This window comes from Octopus sinensis, linkage group LG22 (assembly GCF_006345805.1).
Source record: "Octopus sinensis linkage group LG22, ASM634580v1, whole genome shotgun sequence".
Taxonomy (NCBI): Eukaryota; Metazoa; Mollusca; class Cephalopoda; order Octopoda; family Octopodidae; genus Octopus; species Octopus sinensis.
The window spans coordinates 7,708,629-7,724,506 of record NC_043018.1 but is presented as its reverse complement, the minus strand read 5'-3'; the positions used below and the strand labels follow the sequence as shown (position 1 = coordinate 7,724,506).

Below are 15,878 nucleotides of genomic sequence, written 5' to 3'. Positions count from 1 at the left end.
AATTGATTAATTAATTAAAGGACTCTCAGTATGGTTTAGGTGTTGTAAAATGTACTCTGTGGTACATCTGTGGTAGTAGTTGAAGCTTTTAGCTGACACTTTATGAGTAATTGAACGAACTCTAAGGCAGTGGTCCTCAATGTTTTTTGCACTATGGACTGGTTTCATACAAGACAATTTTTCCATGAACCAAGAAATCACATGCTTAACAACAAATACACACACACACACCTATATATATACACACACACACACACACCATCATATACACACATACACACACGTAATTTAATTATCACATATATATAATGCAAAAACACCCTGCAGATTGTGATGGCCAATAAAATCATAAAATTCTTTCTTGTATATCCTAACACTGGTCTGATGGCTTGGGTTTGTTTGGGACCTCTGCTCTAAAGTACATCATTAAATGTACTCTAGAGTATGCCTGTTGTAGTTGTAGAAGCTTTTAGCTGACACCTTGTTTAATTGAAGATTTTGGGTAATTGTAAACATCAGTAAAATGTGTTTTGTGGGCAGATTAGGTTGTCATCATTTAATGTCTGTTTTCCATGCTGGCATGGGTTGGACAGTTCAACAGAAGCTGGCGAGCTGGAGGACTGTGCAAAACTCCAGTGTCTGCTTTGCATAATTTCTATGGCTGGATTCCCTCCCTAATGTCAAGCACTTTACAGAGTGTACTAAGTGCTTTTTTTTTACAGGGTATTAACCCTTTAGCGTTTGCATTATTCTGCCAAAATTAAAGCCTTTTCATCCACTTTGTTTTGAACTAATTATATGCATTATCTTGTAGCTATGAGATTTTAATGAGGTAGCTGTTAATTTTTAAAACGATATTGTAGGGTTGGTGTGAGAGACCAGATCTGGCCAGTTTGAACATAAAACAGGCAGAATACTTTTGGCTGGATATGGCCGGTTTAAATGCTAAAGGGTTAATGAGGTCACTGAGTAACTTGTAAGACAAGACCCCCTCCCCTCAATTACAAAGTAAGGGGGGAATGAGCATTGAGGATGGTAGCTTTATGCCAGGTGATGAGAGGTTAGGGTGTGATAGAGGGTGTTTTGTTGTAGAGGAGATGCATGATTTCTCCAGTTGTTAAAGAAAGAGGATGTCGATGAAGAAGTGTCAGGGTGCACCCCAAGTTACCGGAAGGTGGATATAGGTGATATATATTGAGGGTAAGCCTATATATGTGTGGTTAAGTGCTATACAAATGTGTATGTGTAGGGGGGTATCAGTGTAAGTCTATGTATGCCAAAGTACTGTTGGGTCACAGAAGGCCTTAGGGTATAGCAGTGTAAAACGCTTCCACGGGAGGTAGGATGTTGTTTGTTACTAGGTCCTATGCAGTCATCATCATCATCATCATCGTTTAGCATCCGCTTTCCATGCTAGCATGGGTTGGACGATTTTGACTGAGGGCTGGCGAACCAGATGGCTGCACCAGGCTCCAATCTTGATCTGGCAGTTTCTACAGCTGGATGCCCTTCCTAACGCCAACCACTCCGAGTAGTTGGTGCTTTTTACATGCCACCGGCACGGGGGCCAGTCAGGCGGCACTGGCAATGACCTCGCTCGAATCTTTTTACACATGCCACCAGCACAGGTGCCAGGAAGGCGACGTTGGTAACCAAAAACTTGTAGATAAACTCTACAGCAGTGGTTCTCAACCAGGGGTCCTTATGGCCCCTGACGGTCCATAGAAGATTGGGGTGGGGGTCCATGTAATAGTATATTGGGAATTCATAACGGCATTTTAAAGGCCCCTCAAAAAATTTTGATGTAGATGAAGCATTGGTATGTATTGCAAGAAACAGATAGGTTTCTTTCTCTAATGTTTTCCATAGTTCAACGTACACAGTTAACGAGTGACAAACAAAATAGGAATTTTGAAAAAAAAGTTTCTTTAAAACTAGTTTTTAAACAACAAATGACCATGGGGTCCACCAGAATAAAACATTAACCAAAGGGGTCCATAGATAAAATATGGTTGAGAACCTCTACTCGACAGTATATTTAAATTATCCTTATCCAAAATATATTCTGCTTTGTACCTCATTAATTAACGAACTTATCTATCTACTTATCAAGCTATAGGCTCTTTCTTGTTCCATGCTGACATCGTACCTTCCCCTGCAACTGTCTCAAATTTATGTCCATGCAGTTTTCTAAGTTGTTTCACTCTGGTTATTAAATACCTTGTTGGAAGCTATTTGGGGTATCTTGAAGCATCCCTGCCTTATCTCAGAGGTAATCTATTTAAACTAAGACTGAAATAAGTTTCACCAGCTTCCCCCCCCCCCCGACATATCCTGCATATTTACTTTAGACTTATTCAGCCCTTGGTTTCAAATTTCGAGCTGTGTAAATAATTTCATTTTAATTATAGCTAATAGCTATAATAAGAACTGGTGTTGGTGGTGTTGTTGTTTTAGGTGGTGAGCTGGTGGAATTGTTAGCATACTGGACAAAATGTCTCACAGTGTTTCACGTTGTCTTTATGCTCTGAGTTCATATCCTGCTAAGGTCGACTTTGCCTTTTGCCCCTTTTAGGGGTAGATGAAATAAGTACCAGTTGAGTACTTGGGTATATGTAATCAATTAGTCCCCTCCCCCACCCCAAAAAAAATTGCTACCTTATGCCAAAATTTGAAACCAATATTAAGGTGGTGTTTAGCATACCAAACAAAATGCTCTGTGGCATTTCATCTGTGTTTACATTCTGAGTTCAAATTCCACCAAAGTCGACGTTGCTTTTTTATCCTTTTGGGGTTGATGAAATAAGTATCAGTTGAGCACTGGAATTGATGTAACCAACTAATTGATGCTAACAACTCTGCCAGCTCGCCACCTTATATAATAATAACAATAATAACCCCTTCCTATTATTGGCACAAGGCCTGAAATTTGGGGGGAGGGGCCTAGTTGTTCCAGATATTTGCAGTCCTGTTTAGGTCAGCTTTAGCTTTAATCCCTCCAGGACCAATAAAAATAAAACACTAGTCAAGTACTATCATCAGTTCAGTTTACTAAAACCGTCCCCTAGTATTTCTGGTCTTGGGTCTGTGGTAAAAACAATTGTTGAAGACAGGAAGCTTGCCAAATTGTTAGTGTTGCAGCATCATGGTTCTTGTTCATGGTTATTTACGTTCTGAGTTCCAAACTTGCCAAAGCTACCTTTGCTTTTCATCCCTCCAGGGTCAATAAAATAGTATAGGGGTTGATATCTACTTATCCCCTCCCCTCAAAATTTCTAGCCTTGTGTCTAAATCAGAAAACCATTAATGAGCTGATAGAATCGTTAGCACACCTGGCGAAATGCTAAGCGGCATTTCATTCACCCTAACTTTCTGAGTTCAAATTCCACCCAGGGCAACTTTGCCTTTCGTCCTTCCAGGGCCGATAAAATAAGTAGCAGTTGAGTACCGGGGTCGATGTAATTGACTTATTCTCTCTTCCTCAAAATTGCCGGCCTTGTGCCGGAAATTTGAAATTATTATTTTATCCTTACACTTGTTTTTGTCGTTGAACTGTGACCATGCTGGAGCAGCACTGCTTGAAAGTCTTTAGTCAAACTAGATTTATTCCAGCCCTTAATTTTTAGCGCTGGTATTTATTCTGCTGGTCCCTTAATTAATTAATTAATTAATTTATTTATTTTTGTTTTGTAGTCAACACCTCTTCATTTGGCTGCTGGTTATAACCGAACACAGATAGTTAAATTATTACTACAACACAGAGCAGATGTCCATGCCAAAGATAAAGGGTAAGTGTACCTTTGTTTTCTCGATTTGTTTATCCCCTTCACACACAGACACGCCTTGATGCAGGCGTGGCTCTGTGGTAAGAAGTCTGCTTCCCAACCACTTGATTCCAGGTTCAGTCCTACTGCATGGCACCTTGGACAGTTGTCTTCTACTGGGTCAATCAAAGCATTGTGAGGGGATTTAATAGATGGTAACTGAAAGAAGCCTGTTGTGTATATAAGTGTGTGTGTGTGTGTATACTTTTCTCTTTTATTTGGATTAACAAGGCTACCAGTGGTTTCATGCAGAGAAGGCTACCAATGGTTTCATGCAGAGAGAGAAATCTCTCTACCCATGCAGTGTTGAGCACTCATTCTTACTGTTCGATATTAGCGTGTGTGTGTGTGTGCACATGTATGTATGGGTTTGAGTGTGCAACTGTCTTCTTGCCTTGACATTGCGCAATAGTTGTAAACAAGGTCCTGTTATGTAAGTGGTGTCCTTCATTTTAAAACTTCCATGAAAACATGTCTGGTCATGGGGGAATATTACCTTACCTTGGAAACAAGGGAGTGTTTGTGACAGGAAGGGCATCCAGCCATAGATAATCTTCAACAAATTTCATCTGACTCTGGCAAGCATGGAAAGTGAACATTAAAACTATGATGACGACATGCATGTATGTATAATATATATATATATATATATATATATATATATATATATATATCATCATCATCATCATCATCATCGTTTAACGTCCGTTCTCCATGCTAGCATGGGTTGGACGGTTCGACCGGGGATCTGGGAAGCCAGAAGGCTGCACCAGGCTCCAGTCTAATCTGGCAATGTTTCTACAGCTGGATGCCCTTCCTAACGCCAACCACTCCGTGAGTGTAGTGGGTGCTTTTTACGTGCCACCTGCACAGGTGCCAGGTGAGGCTGGCAACGGCCACGGTTGGATTGGTGTATTTTATGTGCCACCAGCATGGAAGCCAGTCGAGGCAGTGCTGGCATCGGCCACGAGTCGGATAGTGCTTTTTACGTACCACCAGACCAGGGATCCTGGCTGGTTCAATTCGATTTCGATTTCGCTTGCCCCAACATGTCTTCACAAGCAATGGGGGTTGGCATGGGTGCCTGTCGTACGGTCGGATAGGAGTATTTTACGTGCCACCGGCACGGAAGCCAGTCGAAGCGGCGCTGGCATTGGCCACGAGTCGGATAGTGCTTTTTACGTACCACTAGACCAGGGATCCTGGCTGGTTCAATTCGGTTTCGATTTCGATTTCCCCAACATGTCTTCACAAGCAGAGGGGGTTGGCATGGGTGCCTGTCGTCGGATGAGGTTCTATATCGACTTCGCTTGCCTCAACAGGTCTTTGTGTCCAAGGGAGGAAAGGCATTCATAAGTGGGCTGGGCTCACTTGTCCTGCCTGGTCTTCTCACGTACAGAATATTTCCAAAGGTCTCGGTCGCTGGTCATTTCCTCAGTGAGGCCTAAAGTTCGAAGGTCGTGCTTCACCACCTCGTCCCAGGTTTTCCTGGGTCTACCTCTTCCACGGGTTCCCTCAACTGCTAGGGATTGGCACTTTCTCACACACCTATCTTCATCCATTCTCGCCACATGACCATACCAGCGCAATCGTCTCTCTTGCACACCACAACTGATGCTTCTTAGGTACAAATTTCTCTCAAGGTGCTAACGCTCTGTCGAGTATGTACACTGACATTACACATCCATCGGAGCATACTGGCTTCATTCCTCACGAGCTTACGCATGTCCTCAGCAGTCACGGCCCATGTTTCACTGCCATGTAGCATGGCTGTTCGTACACACGCATCATACAGTCTGCCTTTTACTCTGAGCGAGAGGCCTTTAGTCACCAGCAGAGGTAAGAGCTCCCTAAACTTTGCCCAGGCTATTCTTATTCTAGCAGTTACACTTTCAGCGCATCCACCCCCACTACTGACTTGGTCACCTAGATAACGGAAGCTATCAACTACTTCTAGTTTTTCCCCCTGGAAAGTGACGGAAGTTGTTTTCTGCAGATTTTCGGAGGTTAATGCTCCCGAGCATCTGCCACATACAAAAACTATCTTCCCAGTTAGCCTACCTTTGACATTGCTGCACCTCTTATGTGTCCATATTATACACTGGGTACATCTTATAGAGTTTCTACCTACACCTTTTCTACAGATCGAGCAGGGCCATCTTCCTGAAGACATTTGTGGATTGTCTACCTTCCTACTTATTAGTACTTTGGTTTTAGCAAGGTTGACTCTAAGGCCCCTTGATTCTAAACCCTCCTTCCACACCTGGAACTTCTCCTCCAGTTCTGATAGTGACTCAGCAATAAGAGCAAGGTCGTCAGCATAGAGGAGCTCCCAGGGGCAACCTGTCTTGAATTCCTCCGTAATTGCCTGGAGTACTATGATAAATAGGAGGGGGCTGAGTACTGAACCCTGGTGGACCCCAACCTCTACTTTGAATTCTTCTGTGTACATGTTGCCAACCCTAACCTTACTTACGGCATCTCTGTACATGGCTTGCACAGTCCTCACCAGCCATTCATCTATCCCTAGTTTCCTCATTGACCACCAGATAAGGGATCGGGGGACCCTATCAAAAGCTTTCTCCATGTCAACGAAAGCCAGGTACAGGGGCTTATCTTTGGCTAGGTATTTCTCCTGCAGCTGCCTTACCAGGAATATAGCATCAGTGGTACTTTTCCCTGGCACGAACCCAAACTGCATCTCATCTAAACTAACTCTCTCTCTAATTAGTTGGGCTATGACCCTCTCCGTAACCTTCATTACTTGATCCAACAGCTTGATACCTCTGTAATTATTTGTATCTAGGGCATCACCTTTACCTTTGTAGCAGTTGACTAGTATGCTGCTGCACCAGTCATTGGGTATGACTCCTTCGTGTATCACCTGGTTGACTATACGGGTGACTAGGTTATAGCCGACACTGCCAGATATTTTGAGCATCTCTGCAGTAATTCCTGATGGGCCTGGGGCTTTCCCTGTCTTCATCCTTCTAATTGCCTTAGCTACCACAGAACTATCAACTCGGATAGCTGGTCCCTCTGTTGTGTCAACATTCGGCAGACTCTCTTTATCCCATTCATTTTCTTTATTCAGCAACCTTTCATAGTGGCATCTCCAAACCTCTCTCTTTGCATCCTCATTTAGCGCAAGTGAACCATCATCCATGCGAACACACTTCTCTCCTACCACATCACGATTCTCTCTCACACACCTCAAGTCTTTCATCCTCACGGCTCAGAACATTGGCAAATTTTTTCTTATCCGCTTCCCCTCTGGCTAAATAAACCTGTCTCCTAGCTTCCCTTCTGGCTGTCTGATACAATTCCCTGCTACCACTGTTCTTCCAGTCCTTTAGCAGTATCGCCTGACGCTGCTCGGGTTTGTTTTGACCCTTTAGAATTGGAATTTTTGAAAAGTAAAAATTTTGCATTATGTAGCTTGTTATTCTCTTTAAGTGAACATTTTTCTGGTTAAAATACACCGAAAAATGGCAACACAGCAGTCAAAAAATCGTAAAAAAATAGGGATTTTCATAGAAAAAAGCATCTTTTTGATGTAAATAATTTTTGGTCTTAACATGGTCCGACTTGAATTTTTCTTCTATGGAAGGAAGAGCAAGCCTTCTTCTATCATACTCTCAATTTTGGTTAACTTGCGCCATAGGGTCTCGGAGGAGATAGTGTTAGTTGAAGGCTACAAAACCTGCCATACACAGACAACTTCAGCTTTATATATATAATGTACACACACACATACACAAATGTAAACTTCCATTTTGTTTTTCTATTTTGTCTCTACAGAGGATTGGTTCCCTTACACAATGCCTGTTCATATGGTCATTACGAAGTTACAGAAATGCTTTTAAAGGTAAACCGATAATTATTCTGCTGGAAAACTTTCTTTCAGGAATTGTGTTTTCCTCTCTTTTGCCAAATTTACTTTTTTTTTTCATGATGATGTAATAAAAAAAAAAGTTGTTTTTAGTGTTGCCTCAACTTCATGTAATGTTGGTAAACTAATGTTACCATTTATAGAAGTGGTGTCCTTTGTTTCCAATCTTCTGTGAAAACATTATCTGGTTAAGGGGGAAATATTAGTTCGGAAACTAGTGAGGGTTGGTGACAGGGAGTGCATCCAACTGTAGAAAATCTCTCTCAACAAATTCCATCCAACCCATGCAGGCATGGAAATGTAGACCTGAATACTATGATGAACAAGGTATCTCGGATTGCATTATTGAATGTGTCCATTTTTTGAAAAGGATGTCATTTGCAGATGCTTTGGTTGCTATTTATGACAGGTCAAGCAACTGTAAAGCAGCGAGCTGGCAGAAACGTTAGCACGCTGGGCGAAATGCGTAGCTGTATTTTCTCTGCCGTTACGTTCTGAGTTCAAATTCCGCTGAGGTCGACTTTGCCTTTCATCCTTTCGGGGTCGATAAATTAAGTACCAGTTACGCACTGGGGTCGATGTAATCGACTTAATCTGTTTGTCTGTCTTTGTTTGTCCTCTCTGTGTTTAGCCCCTTTGTGGGTAGTAAAGAAATAGGTATTTCGTCTGCTGTTACGTTCTGAGTACAAATTCCACCGAGGTCGACTTTGCCTTTCATCCTTTCGGGGTCGATAAATTAAGTACCAGTTACGCACTGGGGTCGATGTAATCGACTTAATCCGTTGTCTGTCCTTGTTTGTCCTCTCTGTGTTTAGCCCCTTGTGGTTAATAAAGAAACATATATTGATGTTTCTGTTATTCTTTTATGGTGTGTTCCTCTGATCAAGGTACATAACTCTGCTTGCTCTAGTTTACCTGTCTGACAAAAAGGAGAATGGACTTCAGCATGATTAGATGGTAACTGAAAGAAGCCTTTTGTGTGTATAGATGTCCATCTCATTTCTGCATTCCACAACTACAGATGATAACAGTAATTTGCTAACTAAACTGTAAGTAGAGGTCAGCTGTGAATAAAGGAATGTATAACCTTGGACCAAATCACCGGTTGTCCCTTGGCAAGGCCTAGCATCCAGAAACTGGTTGATCCTGGCCATTGACAGACAGTTTGTTGCCTGTTCATCTGCTCAGCATCTAGTAACATTCATCATTGACTCAATAAGTCCATGTGCTGAAACAGTTCACACCCACCATGCTGCATCCCATGATTTCAATGTATCCCTCCTTCAGGTAGTTTCTGGATGCTAAGCCTTGCCAAGGGACAACCTGTGATTTGGTCCAAGGTTGTACATCCCTGTATTCACAGATGACCTCTATTTACACGCTAATTAACCCAGTGCTACTACTCCGGGTCAGACATGGGAAGAATAGTGACTATGAGGTGGTTCCACACTCCTTAAAACCCTGGAATTCCTGAACCAGGGTCCCACTACCAGATGAAGTTTAACCCTTTCATTACTGTATTTATTTTGAGATGCTTTGTGTTTCTTTCAATTACTTTAAATATAACAAAGAATTTAGTAAAATAACTTATCATTCAGCTAGTGTTAGGAACATAAATTGTGACTAAGGTTTGGTGGAAGATTTTAATTTAAAACTTACGAAAACAAGACATTTGTACTCAGAGCCGGTTTCGGCCGGGTTGGTAACAAAATGGTTAAAGTCATATCCAGTCTCACTTGAATTTAAGCCAGCAACAGTTTAAAGCCAACATAGCTGGTTGTATTCCTAATAATTTGGGATAAGCATTGTTATAAACTAATTTAAAATTTAAATTCATTTTCATTAATTATGTATCTTAGTCATGTATTTATAGAATTGATTGTTTTGTTCCTAACGAAACAGCTGGTGAAAGTAACTTTTCAAAGTAATATGTAGTTATTCTATTATACTTGTGGCCCAAGTTTTGATATGGAGGCATACATACTGTGTTAAATGCTTACATAGCTACAGGTTGACAGAGATAGGTATAATTTATTCTATCTTCTTTGGTAACTGACTGGTACTTAATTTATTGACCCCAGAAGACTGAGAAGTGAAGCTGACCTTGGCATGATTTGAACTCCTGATTTAACTCTTAACATTCTGTATGACCTGAATCTGCATTATCTGTGTCAGTCTGTCAGTCCTGAAATCTCACCGCGTGTCATTATTATGTAGGTGTGTCTGCTTGTACACACACACACACACACACCAAGTCAGCAGGGTTGGCATCATTTGAAAGCTATTGGGTTGTCTGATAACTAGAAATAGTTTGATGAAATTTTATTTAACAGTAAGAAAATTCTAGCATCGTGACAAACTGTTTTGTAACTTAAAGAAGGTAAATAATTTATATTATTATATTTAATGATAAATAAATTTCTTAGATGCCTACATTTATGCAAAATACAAAAAATCTTTCGAAATAACGCAGAATTTAAGCTACCTATATACATATTACATGAAGCTGTTCTTTTCTCCTTTTATTTCTGCAGGCTGGTGCCAGTGTCAATGCTATGGATTTGTGGCAGTTTACACCACTCCATGAAGCAGCTTCGAAAGCCCGAGTTGAGGTGTGTTCACTGATGTTGGCCAACAATGCTGATCCAACCCTTGTAAATTGTCATTCGAAAAGTGCAATAGATGTCGCCCCCACCAGAGAACTCCAGGAGAGGTTACAATGTAAGTGACGTTGAAAGGGGGGGGGGGCAGTGGAGGTTGTTTGAATGGGAATAGTTGTATTGATGGCAGTGGTTGAATTTTGGCTGTGAAAATTGAGTGGTTGATTAGTAGTGATGTTGTTAAGAGACAGCAGAATAATTACGTGTTAGTATGATATATGTTGTTTAGCCCAAGGTCAGTCTTCAAGGAGCAGCCATGACCAGTACCCCCCTTCTTTTTTGTGTGGCCTAATGGTTTTGGGTATTGTATTCATGATTGCAAGATCATCATCATCATCATCATCGTTAATGTCCGCTTTCCATGCTAGCATGGGTTGGACGATTTGACTGAGGACTGGCAAACCAGATGGCTGCACCAGGCTCCGATCTGATCTGGCAGAGTTTCTACAGCTGGATGCCCTTCCTAACGCCAACCACTCCGAGAGTGTAGTGGGTGCTTTTTATGTGCCACTGGCACGAGGGCCAGTCAGGCAGTACTGGCAACGGCCACGCTCAAATGATGTTTTTTACTTGCCACCTGCACAGGAGCCTCTCCAGCGGCACTCGATTGTTTTTTCACGTGCCAGTAAGGCGACGCTAGTAACGATCACGCTCGAATGGTGCTTTTGGGCAGTGTGTTGTGTTCTTGAGCAAAATACTTAATTTTACATTGCTGTAGTCTACCTGCAACAGACTGGTGTCCTGTTCAGGGGTAGTGTTGTGAGGCCCCTTATATGCCATGAAAAAAACAAAAAAACTGAGTGACTAGTTCTATGTGTCCTGGGACAAGAGACAGTTAATGTCTGTAGGCTCATGATAATGATAGAACATACAGATGGATGAAATTTCACTGAAGATTTTGTCTGGTGTGCTAACGATTCTGCAAATTTGCCCCCTTAATATTATCACTTATCTAATAATAAATGCAAAATTCTGTCTGTTCGTCTGCTTGTCTGAAATCCAAGTGTCTCAGTCTGCATTTGCCCCTACATAGACATATTATACCTTTTTGGAATTAGGATGGTCTTGGGATTGAAAATCTGCCCTTCATTTAGTTCTTGAACAGCCAGCATTGGGATCAGATCTGGTTGAGGATTTGTTGGCATATGTTAACGGTTGAAAATTCAAATTTCAAAAGAACTCCAAAAATTTGTGAACTTACAAGTTATTCATTTCGTTACTGTATTTATTTTGAGATGCTCTGTGTTTCATTCAATTAATTTTAAATGTAACAAAGAATTTAGTAAAATAACTTAGTTATCATTAAGCTTAGTGTTAGGAACATAAATTGTGACTAAGGTTTGGTGGAAGATTTTAATTCAAAACTTACGAAAACAAGACATTTGCACTACAGAGCCAGAGCCGGTTTTGGCCGGGTTGGTAACGAAAGGGTTAAAGTAATATCATATTGGTAGGGTACCAATAAATGCTTTATTATTATTGCCCTCTATTTAGTTTTGGGGCTGCAGGAGCTAGTTGGAAGACCACACAGAGTGTGGCTTTTAAACTAGTTCTTAATGTTTATAGTTATAATGTATGTTAGTAGTATTTTGATGATACTACATGGTAGTGGTGGTAGTGGTGGTGATGGCATTGTGTGTTTGTGTCTGTTGTGATAGTGGGGATGCTGTGTGCTTTTCTTAGTGCTCCCTCAGTGAAGGGGTCTGGTCTTATTAATTATTTGGAGACCCTACTGCTGCTGTGCCATGTAAAAAAAAAAATTTTTTTAAAAGGGCACCTAGTCTATGCTGTAAAGTGGTTGGCATTAGGAAGGGCATCCAGCTATAAAAACCATGCTAAAGGATTGGAGTTTAGTGCAGTTCTCTGGCTTGCCAGCTCCTGCCAAAGTGTACAACATATGTCAGCATTGAAAATAGACATTGAATGGTGATAATAATGATGATGACAATGAGTGCATGTATTGTGGTTGTGTGATGGTAGTAGTGGTATAGTGTGGTTATGTTAGTATTGGTGATAGTTTATTGATATTTGCTGATCCTGGCAACAGTGTTAGTACTGATAGTTGTGGCAGTGCTATTGTACTTTGTTAATGGGTAGTTTGAGGAGGAAAGTGATGGTAGTGGTGGTGGTATTGGCCTTCATTTTTAAAGTGAGAGAGAGAAACACTGCCAGATCAGACTGGAGCCTGGTGCAGCCTCCTGGCTTCCCAGACCCCGGTCGAACTGTCCAACCCATGCTAGCATGGGAAATGGATGTTAAACGATGATGATGATGATGAGAGAGAGAGAGAGATATATATATATATGGTATGATTTGCAGGAGATTAGGCTGTTATTTCAACCACCTTGAGTGACCCTATAAAATGTCTCTCGGTATGAGTGATGATGTATGGTTGTCATGACAACTGTAGTGCATCAACGATGTTACTATGTCTTTGATGAGTTGTATTGTTTTAAAATCCCTGTCAACTGACTGTTGCTAACAAAGGTTTTATTATTGTCGTTGCAGATGAATATCGGGGCCATTCGTTATTAGAAGGGGCCCGCAATGCTGATCTGGCCAAATTAAAGAAATACTTGACCACAGATGTTGTCAACTTTAAACATCCTCAGACAGACAAAACTGCTTTGGTAAATAAATCTTAAAAATTATTCCCTGCCCTGATTTGTTGGTCTGGTCGGAGGTGTTCTTGGGGGTTATTGAACACTGCACCACATCCCCACACATATAGGTATTACTACACTCACATACACATGCTCTCTCACTCATGCAGCACACATGCTCTCTCACTCATGCAACACACATGCTCTCTCACTCATGCAACACACATGCTCTCTCACTCACTCAACACATGCTCTCTCACTCACTCAACACATGCTCTCTCACTCATGCAACACACATGCACTCTCACTCATGCAACACACATGCTCTCTCACTCACTCAACACATGCTCTCTCACTCACTCAACACATGCTCTCTCACTCATGCAACACACATGCTCTCTCACTCATGCAACACACATACTCTCTCACTCATGCAACACACATGCTCTCTCACTCATGCAACACATGCTCTCTCACTCATGCAACACACATGCTCTCTCACTCACTCAACACATGCTCTCTCACTCACTCAACACATGCTCTCTCACTCACTCAACACATGCTCTCTCACTCATGCACACACATGCACTCTCACTCATGCAACACAACATCTCTCTCACTCACTCAACACATGCTCTCTCACTCACTCAACACATGCTCTCTCACTCATGCAACACACATGCTCTCTCACTCATGCAACACACATGCTCTCTCACTCATGCAACACACATGCTCTCTCACTCATGCAACACATGCTCTCTCACTCATGCAACACACATGCTCTCTCACTCACTCAACACATGCTCTCTCACTCACTCAACACATGCTCTCTCACTCACTCAACACATGCTCTCTCACTCATGCAACACACATGCTCTCTCACTCATGCAACACACATGCTCTCTCACTCATGCAACACACATGCACTCTCACTCACTCAACACATGCTCTCTCACTCATGCAACACACATGCTCTCTCACTCATGCAACACACATGCTCTCTCACTCATGCAACACACATGCACTCTCACTCACTCAACACATGCTCTCTCACTCATGCAACACACATGCTCACTCACTCATGCAACACACATGCTCTCTCACTCATGCAACACACATGCACTCTCACTCATGCAACACACATGCACTCTCACTCATGCAACACACATGCTCTCTCACTCACTCAACACATGCTCTCTCACTCACTCAACACATGCTCTCTCACTCATGCAACACATGCACTCTCACTCACTCAACACATGCTCTCTCACTCACTCAACACATGCTCTCTCACTCACTCAACACATGCTCTCTCACTCACTCAACACATGCTCTCTCACTCATGCAACACACATGCTCTCTCACTCATGCAACACACATGCTCTCTCACTCATGCAACACACATGCACTCTCACTCACTCAACACACATTCTCTCACTCACTCAACACATGCTCTCTCACTCACTCAACACATGCTCTCTCACTCACTCAACACATGCTCTCTCACTCATGCAACACACATGCACTCTCACTCATGCAACACACATGCACTCTCACTCACTCAACACATGCTCTCTCACTCATGCAACACACATGCTCTCTCACTCATGCAACACACATGCTCTCTCACTCATGCAACACACATGCACTCTCGCTCTCTCACTCATGCAACACACATGCTCACTCACTCATGCAACACACATGCTCTCTCACTCATGCAACACACATGCACTCTCACTCATGCAACACACATGCACTCTCACTCATGCAACACACATGCTCTCTCACTCATGCAACACACATGCTCTCTCACTCATGCAACACACATGCTCTCTCACTCATGCAACACACATGCACTCTCACTCACTCAACACATGCTCTCTCACTCACTCAACACATGCTCTCTCACTCACTCAACACATGCTCTCTCACTCACTCAACACATGCTCTCACTCATGCAACACATGCACTCTCACTCATGCAACACACATGCACTCTCACTCACTCAACACATGCTCTCTCACTCATGCAACACACATGCTCTCTCACTCATGCAACACACATGCTCTCTCACTCATGCAACACACATGCACTCTCACTCACTCAACACACATTCTCTCACTCACTCAACACATGCTCTCTCACTCACTCAACACATGCTCTCTCACTCACTCAACACATGCTCTCTCACTCATGCAACACACATGCACTCTCACTCATGCAACACACATGCTCTCTCACTCACTCAACACACATTCTCTCACTCACTCAACACATGCTCTCTCACTCACTCAACACATGCTCTCTCACTCACTCAACACACATGCACACTCTCACTCAACACACATGTACACATGCTCTCTCTCACTCACTCAACACACACGCATACTCTCTCTCACTCAACACACATAGACATGCTCTCTTTCACTCACTCAACACACACACACGCTCTCTCTCTCTCACTCACTCACTCAATACACACACACACGCTCTCTCTCTCTCTCTCACTCACTCAATACACACACATGCTCTCTCTCACCCATGCAACACACTCACACACATGTTCTCTCTCACTAAACATACACACGCTCTCTCTCACTCACTCAATATACACACACACGCTCTCTCTCTCACTCACTCACTCACTCAATACACACACACTCTCTCTCTCTCTCTCACTCACTCAATACACACACACACACATGCTCTCTCTCACCCATGCAACACACACACACACACACATGCTCACCCATGCAACACACTCACACACACTATGTGCAACCAACAATGTTTACATTTCCAGACTTGCTTTCAATTCCTAATTTAATTTCCTTTCACATTTTCTTTCTGCTTCGGCACATCAGCCAAATAGATTTCATTCCATTTGCACATAAGTCAC

At 42.3% G+C, this 15,878-nt stretch overlaps 1 protein-coding gene across 1 annotated transcript in view; it reads left to right on the top strand.

The window, feature by feature from the left end:
• LOC115223091 (poly [ADP-ribose] polymerase tankyrase-1-like) overlaps positions 1 to 15,878 on the top strand; it is a 118,339-nt gene that overhangs the window by 55,787 nt on the left and 46,674 nt on the right. The window contains exons 4-7 of the mRNA XM_029793505.2: positions 3,694 to 3,788; positions 7,626 to 7,692; positions 10,251 to 10,437; positions 12,885 to 13,006. Coding sequence (XP_029649365.1) covers positions 3,694 to 3,788; positions 7,626 to 7,692; positions 10,251 to 10,437; positions 12,885 to 13,006 — 471 coding nt within the window. The remainder of the gene's footprint in view (positions 1 to 3,693; positions 3,789 to 7,625; positions 7,693 to 10,250; positions 10,438 to 12,884; positions 13,007 to 15,878) is intronic.